Source organism: Bombina bombina, chromosome 2 (genome assembly GCF_027579735.1).
Source record: "Bombina bombina isolate aBomBom1 chromosome 2, aBomBom1.pri, whole genome shotgun sequence".
Lineage (NCBI taxonomy): Eukaryota > Metazoa > Chordata > Amphibia > Anura > Bombinatoridae > Bombina > Bombina bombina.
In genome coordinates this window covers 515636186-515650858 of record NC_069500.1, presented here as the reverse complement: position 1 = coordinate 515650858, position 14673 = coordinate 515636186, and the positions used below count along the sequence as shown (strand labels likewise).

General features: G+C 34.4%; 1 protein-coding gene and 1 gene segment (V, D, J or C); one reads left to right on the top strand and one right to left on the bottom strand.

Moving 5' to 3' along the window:
* Positions 1-421: 421 nt before the first annotated feature.
* Positions 422-1213, top strand: LOC128647127 (olfactory receptor 6M1-like). The gene has a single exon (XM_053699943.1). It carries the CDS (start codon positions 422-424, stop codon positions 1211-1213), a length of 792 nt encoding a protein of 263 aa, XP_053555918.1.
* Positions 1214-10596: 9383 nt separating this feature from the next.
* On the bottom strand, positions 10597-11165 carry LOC128647126 (T cell receptor alpha variable 26-2-like). The segment is given in 2 exon segments: positions 10597-10949; positions 11105-11165. Coding segments are annotated over 2 exon segments (414 nt in total).
* Positions 11166-14673: the final 3508 nt, after the last annotated feature.

Here is a 14673-nt window from a genome sequence, read left to right as displayed (position 1 = left end):
TTTGTCCTTTTAAGATCTATAGATACTTTTTTTGAAAAATGAATTGATGTTATTTTTAATTAATTATTTATTTTTTAATTATTATTTTCAAAATCATATGTGATAATTATGTAAACTAACACTTTTTACTGTAATTTAATGCAGTTGTATTTCATTGAAAATTATGTATATTTTATCTGTTTCATAAGAAATGTTTTATGAACAATTTCAATGGGTTTTATTCTTTAAATATTATTTGTAGCATCACAGATGACTGTGATGGATGGAACAGTATCTACGAATGGAAAACAAAACTACTGTTTCTGAATTTATATTGCTGGGGTTCCCCCAAACCCGAGGAATGGGAATTTTTCTTTTTGTCCTATTTCTCCTGCTTTATATTTTCATAATATGTGGAAACTTTTGTGCAAGCCTCTTGATAATGACAAATCATAAATTACATACACCTATGTACTTCTTTCTTGCAAAGTTTGCCCTTTCAGAAATTGTTTTGTCCACTGTTGTTATTCCAAAATTCCTGAGCATCCTTTTATTTAAGAAGAACACCATTTCATTTGGGAGTTGCTTCACACAATCCTTTTTTTACTTTCTATTGGGAACTGCAGAGCTAATTCTCCTTTCTGTGATGTCCTATGACAGGTATGTAGCTATTTGTTTTCCTTTGCATTATATGACCATCATGACCTGGAAACGATGTGTTCTTCTTGCTGCTGGATGTTGGTTTGGAGGTTTTCTTTCTATCTCTGTGCCTACCATCCTCAAACTGAATCTTCTTTACTGTGGTCCAAACAGAATTAATCACTTTTTCTGTGATAATATACCATTAGTGGCACTTGCCTGTGCAGATACAAGACTCATACGGCTGATTGACTTTTTTCTGTTTTCATTAGTGGTCCTGGGGTCTTTATCAGTTATTATTTTTACTTATACATGTATAATACTAACTATATTGCGTATCCCTTCTACAATTGGTCAGAACAAGACTTTATCTACTTGTTCATCCCATTTCACCACTTTATCTCTTGTTTATATCAGTTTAGTATTCATATACGTGACTCCTGCCCAAGGTTCTTCACTGGAAACAAATAAAGGAATGAGTCTGTTGACTAATTTTATTACACCTGTTTTGAACCCTTTTATTATGACTCTCAGAAACCAACAGGTGAAAGAAGTCTTGTATGAATTGATAAAGAAATACGCAATAACTGAATAATGTGCTATATACTACCACTCATTCTATGCATAAAATAAAGTATTTTGTATTTTCTATTTGTGAACTATTTTGTTTTCTTCTACTATAAGAGTGATTTATAATAAACATCATTATAATATGTATACATTGATTTTCAAATTACTAACAATGTGTAACACACAGGACTATATTACAAGTAGAGCTCTAATTGTCGCTCCCACTCATGTGCTAACCATGCTTGACTTTTGCTTTTTGCGCATGTTGCCTACCAGACATATAACAAGTTGAAAGTTAAAAGATTTTGCTCTTGCGCTAACCAAAAGTGCATAAAAAAAACAAGTTACAATATATCAACTTCATTAACACATACTCTGATACACTTCAATGGAGTGTGAAAAGTTGGAAAAAACTCAACACCCTAATTGCACACAAAAAATGTCCACATTTTCTCAAGTGAGCGCTAACACAAAATGAAAATATTAATATTTCACATTCCAATGTTCTTCACATAGCAGAATATGTTCTATTTATTCATAAATACATATGTTTACATATATCTGATGGTATTTTGGCACAATATAGCTGTATACCTCTCTCTCTCTCTCTCTCTCTCTCTCTATATATATATATATATATATATATATATATATATATATATATTAAAAATATAGGCATAGATATGTCAGGGTATCTGTAAATGTCAGTGAATAATACATATCTATATAATAAGATAGAGTAAGTATGTGATCTATCAAATATTAAGCTTGAGCATGCTTAATACCATTTGCTGGATACATTCTGTGTATTGCAAATCTGAGGTTCAGACATGAGATGCCTTGCTAATTACATATCAGGATTCAACTTAAACCTTTCTTCCCCTCCCCACTTAATATGCTAAATTATACAATTGTTCAATCACTAATTTTGCTTTGAAGCTCACAGCTCCGCAGGGGATAGCAAACAGGGATCTGATAATCAACCAAGACAGCATACTAGCATATGATGTTGGAGACAAATGTCTGTAAGAACCTCTTTGAACATCACTAAAGCCAGGAATATAGTAATTATCACAGACCTGTTAATTGCCCCTAAACCAACAAAATACACTTGCTAGACAGGGTTTTACATATGTGTTTATACATGTCTTTAAATGTATATATATATATATATATATATATATATATATATATATATACATAGGTACACACATATAAATATGCCTGATGCCTGAGGAAACGACGTAAGAATGATGAGAAACACATAGCATAGTATATATGTGAGACAATGTTTTATGTTGGTTTTAACCATTTTAATTCTTGATTAAACCATTTGGCTTAAACCCTTTTTGAAGTCATTATCTTTAATGCTATAATCTGGAGCTATTAGTTTTGTATCTGGAAGGAAGAACCGAAGTTCAGTGAGCTGAGACACTGAGGGTTCTCAGCCTGCTAGTTTCAGCATGCATAATGCTAACAGACTTGTGAGCATTGTTTACCTTCTATTGTTAAATAGGGTTTCTGTTTAAAGTTATCTACACCAGGAGGCGCAGTTTTTCTTCTGTCTGTATTGCAGTCTGTTGGAGGTTCGGTCGAACAAGTAAGTAGCTGCCCCTAACAGCCCATTTTCAGAATATATGGATGGAACATTTATCAAACAAAAGCATTTATTCATCAGGAACTTGCACGGTCGAAAAGATTGTTATATCCTATCTGTGGACTAATTTATTTGGGACTGTACATGGAGGTAAATGGTACATTAGGGTGTATCTGTATTGATATTACATTTTTAACACTATCTATATTGGCACCCTTTCTTGATCTTTATTCAGATCGATTTTTGATTAAAAAGTGTACAAGAAATTATCATCTTTAAAACATGCAGTAAAAGAACAAAATAAAAACACAAAATAAAATAAAAAAGCAGCGCTAGATCTTAAAGGTAATTTGCACAACTGTGCATACAGATACAGTCTTACTGTCCTTAAGTTCCTTTGTGTATAATGGGGAAACAGAACAAAGGAAATGCAGGATGACTTCAATGTATTTCGTATCGATCCCTGTAGGTCCAGATGCATCCTCTCTCTTTACCGGTTTATTCCTCCTCACACAGGTCAAAAAGACAATTGCAGACTGAAAGAAATAGGGAATAGCGCAAAACGGACCAGATTCAAGGTAGTAATTTATTCAAAAAGACACACACGTCACAGTCAAAATTCTACTTACAAGATGTAAGTTGTTAATAGCATTTCACAAATTATGTTGTAAACAAATAGTCTCTCTTAGGTATTAGGATAATCCACAGCTGACAGGAAAGTCTTCCTCCCCCACACAGCTGAAATTATGAACTGGCATTAGTAAGTAGTGGAGTCTATTTTAGGGATTCACACCATATAAAGACATTGCATTGAATTTAACTATAAAAATGCTTGTATATCTAAGTCTATATTGAGACCTAGGGGATTCAAACTTTTTAGTTTGAAAATCCATTCAGTTTCTTTTTGTCTAAACCTATTTTTCTTTTCAGGGGGTAACCAATCTATGATTTGGATCTCAAGGCCCCTAGGGTCACAACTGTGAACTAGGCGAAAATGATTGGGTACACTATGTTTATTAAAACCATTTTTAATATTATAAAGGTGCTCATTAAATCTAGTCCAAGTTTTCCTTTTAGTGCGCCCAATGGAAATCAGGTCACACTTACAGTGTAAAAGGTACACTGTGAAATTGGATTTACAGTTACATCTATGTCTGATTTCAAATTGTTCATTGCCTTCCATATTTTTAAAGAGATTTCCCCTCTTAACATATGAGCACATATTGCATTTACCTTTATTGCATTTATGTGTACCCATAGGGAGGGAAAGCCAATTACTTAAAATTTCTTTCTCATCCTTCTTTCTGGGTACTTATCTTGTTTCCTTTTTTAATTTACTGGGGGCTAAATGATTTTTTAAATTCTTTTTTTTTCTTTTCTAAAGGTAATTAGTGGTCTATCCCCTACTTTATTCCCCAATATAGGGTCAGATTTAAGTATTCCCCAATGTTTAGTTATTACCTTTTTTTTATGACCCTTGCTCCCTCATTGTAAGTGGTGATAAAATGTACTTGATTATCCCCTGTCTTATTGCTATTAGTTACTTTATCACATTTAAGGAGTTTTTGTCTTTCTAGCTTCATTGCTTTTATTTTTGCTTCCTTTAAAAGTTTATTATTATATCCCTTTTCTAAGAATGTTTTATCTAACTCTTCTGCCTCTATTTCAAAGTCAGAAACTCTTGAGCAATTTTGCCTGATTATAATATATTGGCTTGCAGGAATATTAGATTTCCAATTTTTAAGGTGACCACGTTTGGCATCAAAAAAACTATTCCTATCTACTGTTTTCTTAACATTTCTCACTATAACTTTTTTGTCCACTAGACATATATCTAGGAATACTATACTTTCCTGAGAGTTAGTGCCACTAAATTCCAGATCATATTCATTTACATTAATATAATCAGAAAATTTAGATAATAGTGATGCAGAACCCTTCCACAGGATAATAACATCATCAATGTATCTGTAATATTTGACAATAGTATTCTTATAAGGATTATTATTCCAAATGTACTTGTTTTCAAAGCTATCTTTAAAAAGGTGTGCATATGAGGGTGCAAATGTTGTCCCCATTGCAGTCCCCTTTAACTGTAAATAAAATTGATCTTCAAACTCAAAATAATTGTGAGAAAGAATAAACATGATTAAATCTAAAATAAACTGTAAATGAATATCAGGTATATCATAATACATAAAGGCCTGTTCTATCACTTTAATACCTTTCTCATGCTTAATGTTAGTATACAGAGAAGAGACATCATACGTTGCCCACCAGAAATCATCTTCAAAATTGTATCTCCTCAAACAAATTAATATCTTTAGATGTATCTTTAATGAATGCCTTTGTTTTTCTAACTAGGGTCTGTAAAAAATAGTCAAAATACTTAGACAAATTATGGCATATGGAGCCAATCCCTGAAATTATAGGTCTCCTGGAGGGTTTATCCAGGTGCTTATGCACCTTTGGAAGATGATAAAAGGTGGGCACTTTAGGGGTGTTTTGTATAATAAAATTAGCTTTATCACATGAAAGAACCTCATGTTCTTTGGCTCTCATATTGAGAGTATTCTGTTCTTTCTGGAAATCAACAGTGGGGTCCTTATCTAATTTTCTATATACCAAAGGATCCCCCAAAAGGTTATTGACTTCAGACACAAAATCTATCCTATTCTGAATCACCAGCCCACTTCCTTTGTCAGTCGATCTTAAAACTATATTCTCATTAGTTTTCATCCTATCTAGGTTCTTTCTCTCTCTCCAGTTTAGATTATCATTATACTTGTTAAATTTACATTTTGTAAAGTTCTGTATCCAGTTCTTCACAAATTAACTTCTTGAAAGCCGGTAACTGGTCCCCCTGCATGTTCACTGGGTAAAAAAGTGATTTTCCTTTAAAGCCTGTGTGGCAGATAGGCCTAGCTTCCTCATACTCTGATAGACAAGAGAGGTTTAGATCTAGACATACTTTATGTACTAGATCCGTATTATGTAAATAATAATCAGGCTGTGAATTGAATTTTGTTCAAGCCCTTTCAATGTCGGTACCTTCAATATACATCTTATTAGTTAATCCTCTACTTGCTTGATCTTTCAAAAAATAATGTTTTAGAGTTAATTTTCATATATATTTCTGTATATCCATATAGACTTCAAATTTATTAGGATTAGATTTAGGTGCATAATTTAACCCATTTCCTAAAAGTCTAATATCATCCCTATTTAGTTGTACATCAGAGAGATTAATTATCTCTTTCTCTAGACATATTAATTCAACCTCTTTCTGTTTATTTGCCTGAACTCTAAGCCCTCCTCTTGTTCTTCATCTATTTCGAGTGCTCTTTTTGAGGGTCTTCTTCTGGTTTCCCAGAAGCCCTCTGTTTGTATGTTGTTCTCGACCCTCACGTTTAGGCTTACATGACCCCTCTCTAAAAAATCATGACTATTTGTGGCCACTTGTTGAGGTTTTGGTTTAGCCCCCAGGCTATTCCATAGAGGTTCTCTAGGTCTATCTGTGGTACTAATAGGATGTAATGTTTTGAAATGATTACCAGTATGGAAATAATTGCCCCTATTTTTGGCTGGTCCCATTCTCGGTGTGCCCTTCCCTGTATATTCTCTATTATTGTTATTTGAAATTCGAGAATATTTGCCATTGTCCATTATCCAGAAGTAGTAGGTCCTGCCACTCCTTGGTATCAATCAAAAGCAGGTCCTCTAATTTACTAAAAAGATCTTTAGGGTTGGAATCTTCAACATTCAAATTCCCTTCCCCCTCTATCAAGAGATTTGATGAAAATTCTCTATTTGATCTGGCTATATAGTCACAAATCTGTTCTCAAATGCCATAATAAAATGTACTATTTATAAGACCTATAAAATTAATAAAATCCACTCAAATATTTTTTTAGGTGGAAGTGTAAATAAAAATCCAAATGAAAAAAAGTAAAAATATATAATTAATGTTTGGTATACTTATGTACCCATAAATAAATATACAAAAAATCTGGTTATAATTATAGTTATAGTAAACAAATCAGATATATAAAAAAAAACAAATATGTACCAAACTTCCTTCTGAAAGAACTAAATACCATCTTTAAAACATGCTCTATATTCTCTCATTACTATCTGCTTGCTGGTGGTTTTAGAATAGGAGAATAAAGCTGTCCTGAGATTGAAGTATTCTGGTGTGATGTCATCCTGAATGGATAACAATATCCTATTACAGAATCAGAAACAATGGTGGAGAAAAGCGGTGTGAAGGGAATCTACTTAGTATCAGTACTTTTCATGCCTCTTAGAAGGGGATGGGGTTGGCTGTGCAAGGGATTCTGTCCCATTGTAATGTTTTAGGATTAGGAGAGGAGATACACCACGGTAGCTGATCTGAAAGAGGGGCAAGGATTAGGGAGATGAACAGAGATTGAACCAGCACCCTCTCTGATTCCTCACACAGAAGTTACCAAGGAAAAAGGATCAGTTTGCAGAGGAATACAGGAAGCCATCTAGAATCTGCACAGTGGTGAGGGGTGTCTCCAGGCAGAACTCATTCAGTGAGGGTGCAGATTTTCTACACCTTCCAGACCACATCAATGGTTTTGGTGTGTATGCTTTTTAACCTACATCATTGTTATGGCGTACAGTGGCTTGAGAAAAAAGGCAAAGAATGTTCTGCACCCTTCTATATAAATGGAAGTGATTGTGATTATGTGTGCCTAAATTATATGGATCAGTGTTTAGAGAAAATTGGTGAAATTGCTAAAAAGTCAAAATTAATGCAAAAGCTTAAATTTAAAATAGGTGTTCTTTGTAAAGGATTGTTAGCAATAGTATAAAAAAGGGGAACAGCTGAGTTCAACTCTTTATCAACACCAACAGAGTAAATCATGTACATTCTACAGAAAATATGGGTTGTTACATATTCACAGACCGTAGCTACATCTACGCCAAAAGTAAAAATGCAACCTAAAATATAGATGTCCTAAAGCCACATATTTATATTGGAGAGGTTACTAATTCAACATGGAGAGTGAAAGAGCAGTTAACCGATCCTCTTAATCTGTATAAATAAAGAATTTCTTGAAGCAGAATGGGACACAGGAGTAGTTTCCTTGTTAAATGCATTGCAGTTTACAGCAAATGCATTAGATTATAATGTTGAGGTTTTAAGTAAATTGCAAAATTAAACATTGTAATACCATCACAAAATTATTAAATGCTATACAAGAATTTTTTGATAAAAATTAGGTAATGCTTCAGGACAAATTTAGAGTATTGTTAGAAGAGGAATAAAAGAGGATTTTATCGAAAATGGTTGAAAATATTGTTGGAAATGGTTGAGTAACCAGCACAATTTGAGTCAGAAATGGTTTAATAAAAAGGTTTACCAGAAGAAAAAGGATAAATCTAATATTAGGAAATTCATCCCATCTGTCATATATTTTTCTCTGCCCCTTTAACTTTCATAATCTCTCTGGCCCTTTAATCTGGTTTTACCTTACTTTTGCACACCACCTCACCAATTAATAAATATCATCTACACCTTGCTAAGTTGCTTGGTTATTGACAAGCTCTCAGAGAGTACTCTCGCACTTTCACTAAATCCTTGTTACTAAGAATTACCTCTAATCTACCTTTGGATCCCTCCTGCTTCATAGAATTGGTTTACTGGCATTGCCATTTGCTTTCTACTAAGTATTAGAGAACTTTCAAGGTAAAACCATTTCTATTTATCTCTGGTTCCTGTGTTTCAATTATTACCGTACTCGCAGTTCTTCAGCTGATCTCCTCCGGTAGTCGCATGCCATGCGCTACTGCTTCAACCAGTGGTAACTATATTCATGTGCAATACTCTAACGACTCATCTCCTGACTGTAAGTAATTCCTTTATTCAACTTCATTTTTGCTGTTATACATCGCAATCTTAGTTCTGTGCTGCAACAACTCCAATCAGTAACCACCTTTCTCTTTGCAAACACTATTAAAATTTGATCCTGCAATCTCTCAATTCTCCACTTGGGGCATAATACTTACTCAGCTATTCCAATGTGCAAACCTCTTCTGGGGAATATATTCCATAACGTCTTTTGCATTACAATCTAATTTGTTTCTGCTATTTTTACCCATTGATGTATAGTAAAACAGTGGTTTTATATTTAGAGGTTTTTATTCAATTATAAAATCCTCTTTCAAATCATCGCTAAACAATATATATATATTTCTTTAGTTATATATAATTATCTCAACATTTGTGTTCCACAAATCTAATACAATACAAGAAAGTGACTGAATAACGAAGCTTTATGTATAATTAATTTGTCACAAAGGATTGATTACTCATGGTTTACAGGACCTTCAGAAAGAAAACCAAACTGTAAAGGCTATTATAGCAAACCAAACTACTACTAAACAGGTAACACATGACTTCCTGAGACATTTTTCGGTGATAGATCCCTATATAGGGAATTCAAAAATGCAGTTATTTAATGTTTACTTTGAAACCAAAGACTTATAATTCAGACAGAATAAAAGTATCTACTGTCATATTGTATCTCCGTGGCGAACCTAGAATTTGGACTAATATTTTCCTAGAGACTGAAGATCCCATACTGAATTCTCTTGATTTTTTCTTTTCCACAACGTTGTCTCTTTATGCTGACACTAATACCCACTATGGGAACTGTGTGTTCCCAGTAAATATATATGTATATGAATATACATTAATGCGCACAGTAGAAATTGTAATAAATCTACTATATAGATGCAAATTGTTTTGTGAAATTCATAGTTGTAATTGTAAAACATTGTAAAACATGTTTCCCCATCTCTGCTAACGGGCTGAACAGGGGCGCTCTGTGGGCATAGATGAAAGTCCTCTCTCAGATTTGGTGTATTCTCTAAACATTTTTATCCTGCAACTCTTGCAGTTTTAGCTCAATACTGTGGTGATATTTTGTCAAAATATGCAAAACCGTTGAATCCTAGCAGAAAATACAGAATATAGAGGTGATTTAAGATACTATATACTGAAAACAGTAATCTATGACCCCTGCTCCCTGCTAACTTCACTCTCCCCAACAAAGTTTCCCTTTCCGGCTAACTTTATTATTTTGGAAGGCATTTTGCAACTTCCAGGGCCAGCCTGAGAATTCCCTCCATGCAGCCCCTTTCAGATCCAAATAATGTTAGATAATTGGGCCTTAAACACTAAATACATTTTAGATGCTTAGCATTGAGGTGTTCCCCACCTCTCCACCTCCCTCTAGTCATGGGTGCCGCCATGGTCAAATGTAGCTTTTACTGCAGTCCAGTGCTGATATGTTTTTGCACATGTGCAGTAACTGACCTTCCGATACCTGCAGCGATACCTAGTCCCATAATCGGGTCAGCCATAATTAGAGGGTGGTGCATGAAATCAATTTATTAGTTTAATGTCCCTTTAAGTCCTTATATTATCTATTCTATCATCATGTGGTGGGTATTTGAAATTAAGTAATTTTTAGGTTGCCATCAAAATGAGTCAAGTAGTTGAAAAATGACCTCAGACCCTGGAGATATAATTTATTAGCAGTGAAAACCAAGCATCTAAACACATACTGTACATTGATGATTTGATATGTGTGATTTCTTATTTCTGAGTACAAACAGCTGTGGCCTATTACGGTAATTATTTTTTAATAATAACTCTAGTTAATAACTCTATTATTACCTAGAGAAAAAAGAACAATGTAAAAAATACCCTGTAAAGTATAAATTACCATTGTGTATATTAGAACTAAAGCAATGAGCTTTTCACTTCTATGCTGTCATCTTATAGATACTATGTGAGTTCCCTTATACAGTTTTTGAACACATTTCCTGTACATCTGTGTCACTGTGTCTCTCACTGCACAGTAGTAAACGGCTGAGTCTTTCACATGAGATGACTTGATTACAAGAATGGTTTGCTTCTTTTTGTTGTCTATTTTCATTTCAAACCTGCCCTTTGGTTCAGCTGATGTATATCCGCTAATCACCAGTACCGGAGTCTTCCCTAAACTAAATTGATACCAATACATCAAATCAGTATTAGCAATGCTGTGATTACATGGAATTTCAGTCACTTCGCCGGCAGGTACTTGGGTCTCTTTAGGCTGATCTATTTGAGTTTTCACTAAACCTGCAAATTACAATTAATAAAGTATAATGTTAACATGTATGCTGTGCACATCATCAATACATTACATACTTAAAGAAATATTGATATTAGATTGTAATAACACTTCATATACAGGTCATTGTCTTAACCTGTTTGCTGAAATTATCATTTCTTACCTATGAAGATGAGAGTTTTCAGGAAGATACAAAGAATGTGGGATGTCGTTTCTCTTAACATGTTAGGTAACAATGTGAGGATATGAGCATCAGTGTAAGATACAATAAACTGAAGCGTCTTACAGTCTAAGTAAACTTCTATGAGATAAGGTGGAGCTTGAATTAGCAGCTGGGTCCTGATCCCAGAATAGCTAAATGAGGCGGAGCAAGACAGAGCATCCTATCTTATTGTGTATGTGAGAGCATTGCTGTACTGATTTAATATGATATTTAGTAACTGCTGTCACTTGCAATCATTTTGATTAATTCACGAAAAATGCAATAATTATATCAGCATATTGTTTTCCAGTGTGTACCTAGGGAATAAATACTACTTAATTTACAGTTAGATTGACAGACAGATAGATAGATAGATAGATAGATAGATAGATAGATAGATAGACAGACAGATAGATCCCTCTACATAGCTTGTGTGTAATCTCCATATCAAACACATTTTATGTTACACACACATAGTTACATAGTAATGTAGGTTAAAAAAATGAATCAAGCCCATCAAGTTAAACCTTTCACATACAGGGAGTCCCCAGGTTACGAACAAGATAGGTTCTGTAGGTTTGTTCTTAAAGGGACACTGAACCCAATTTTTTTCTTTTGTGATTCAGATAGAGCATGCAATTTTAAGCAACTTTCTAATTTACTCCTATTAAATTTTCTTCATTCTCTTGGTATCTTTATTTGAAAAACAAGAATGTAAGTTTAGATGCCGTCCCATTTTTGGTGAACAACCTGGGTTGTCCTTGCTGATTAGTGGATTAATTTAACCGACCAATAAACATGTGCTGTCCATGGTCTGAGCCAAAAAAAAGATTAGATGCCATCTTTTTCAAATAAAGATAGCAAGAGAACAAAGAAAAATTGATAATAGTAGTAAATTAGAAAGTTCAGTGTCCCTTTAAGCTGAATTTGCATGTAAGTTGGAACAGGCACTTTTTTAGGTGAAGGATAGCATAGGGAAAAGTTTGTTTTGCTATCTGTGCCCCTGTTCAGAACATGTCACATCACTTTCTGTCCTTGTGACAATTGGATTTTGAGTATTTTGGGTTATCCTGGAAAGAAGGATTTGCGATAAATATCTATTTTCTCAGTTTGTAAGTAAGAGTTGTACTTAAGTCGGATGTCTGTAACCCGGGAACTGCCTGTATTTACATATTACTACTGTTGTATTTATTTATAAATATCTATATACACATACATACTGTATATATACAAATTACAGGTAATATTTATGTTTATTTTTTTAAATAAATGTTTAAAAAACTGTTTTAAAATGACTTGGTATATGACAATATGTTGTTTTGAAGACAGAGGCCGATTTAACAAAGACTTGTCTGACCGGGATCGCAGAAAGTGGGCAGCAATACACTGCCCACAATTATCATTGCACTAGTGTCTGCTTGTGCAATGTTGCCCCCTGCTCACACTAGCCCAATGGCGTGCAAGTAAGGGCTGTCAATCACCATGGGCGAATGTGTCCAGTGTGATTTTAATCCATCTGATGACTGCGATCCTAAGGGCCTCCAAAGCTGCATACGTAATTTGATAAATAGAGCCCAAAGAGTGGTCATACCAAATATAGAATTTTTTTTTTAAGATTTTTCTTCTGTTTACTCACTTTGCATTTTGTTAATTGATAAAAAATGTTTATTAACATTTCTATTTTTTAAAGCATTCTTACATTGCAGAAATGTTTTACTTTTAAAATGGCTTTTAATATGAACGTTATCCTGTGTTTTACAAGTTTACTTTCAGTGGTATTTAGTGCTCATGCTTGATCTGGCCTATAATATATATAAACACAATATAACAAAGGAATAAAATACAAAAAAAAACAAGTATACTTGCATAAAATTAAATATCCACCAAAGTAGTTTGTCCACTACCTTAAGTCTGGCCAGGCTATAAGGCTAAAGACAATCGGCCTGATTTCGAGTTTTGCATCATGAGCTGTGTGGTGCTAATGTGCAGTTTTTTCTCACCGCTCACTTACCTGCAGCGCTGGTATTACAGGTTTTTACAAACCCGGCGTTAAAAGGCAAAAAGTGAGCGTAGAGCAAAATTATGCTCCATACCGCACTTCAGCATCAGCGCTGCTTAAGTCAGCAGTGAGCTGGTCGTACTTGCTCGTGCACAATTTCCCCACAGACATCAATGGGGAGAGCCGGCTGAGAAAAAGTCTAACACCTGCAAAAAAGCAGTGTAAATCTCAGTAACGCAGCCCCATTAATTCCTATGGGGAAACTAAAGTTATGTTTACACCTAACACCCTAACATGAACCCCGAGTCTAAACACCCCTAATCTTACACTTATTAACCCCTAATCTGCCGCCCCTGACATCGCCAACACCTACATTATACTTATTAACCCCTAATCTGCTGCTCCGGACATCGCCGCAACCTACATTATATTTTTTAACCCCTAATCTGCTGCCCCCAACATCGCCGACACCTACATTATATTTATTAACCCCTATTCTGCCACCCCCAATGCAGCCACTATTCTAAATGTATTAACCCCTAAGCCTAAGTCTAACCCTAACACCCCCTAACTTAAATATAATTTAAATAAATCTAAATAAAAATGACTATTATTACCAAAATCATTCCTATTTAAAACGAAATACTTACCTATAAAATAAACCCTAAGATAACTACAATATAACTAATAGTTACATTGTAGCTAGCTTATGGTTTATTTTTATTTTACAGGCAAGTTTGTATTTATTTTAACTAGGTAGAATAGTTATTAAATAGCTATTAACTAGGGGTTTAGACTATTTTATTTCTATAACGCAGTTTTGTATAACACAATATATTACAGGAACACATATACTGTGTTATGCAATTGCTGTCACTATGACCCCACCTAGATTTACCTTTCTACAAAGGATACCAAGAGAATGATGCAAATTTCAAAATAGAAGTAAATTGGAAAGTTGTTTTAAATTATATGCTTTATCTGAAGCAAGAAAGTTTCATTTTGACTTTGCTGTCCCTTTAATAGTTTTATCCGCCCTGAGGAAGCCCCATCTATCATTTGGCATTGTGGGTGAAACGATCAGGATCATAGGCATTGGATCTCTGATGTACATGTGACCAACCCGGAAGTGAGCCCGCAGCTAGACCACGCCACAGTAATTCGGCGTGTACAACACAGTTTGGTACAGCAATTTTCTATTTGAGCACAACAACAAGGCTCTTACTCCTACGAGCAATCAAGTGGTACTGCAGCAACCAGCAGATATTTACAGCAGACACTCTCTGTTTCAGATAAGTGTACTAACATTGAGACATATTGGAATGTGACTGAACTATTTTGCAAATCCACAGTATGTGGAGGGTCAGCCCGGTCTGACTCTGGTTGCTTGTCACGCTGGTTTGCCGTTTTTGATAGTTGTCTGCAGTCTTGTCACCATTCATGCTATCTGCTTTGCAAGTTTGTTTGCAGCTTTGCTACTATTCATCACGCTTGCCTGCTTATGGATGTCTGCAATTTTTCTGCTAAAGAC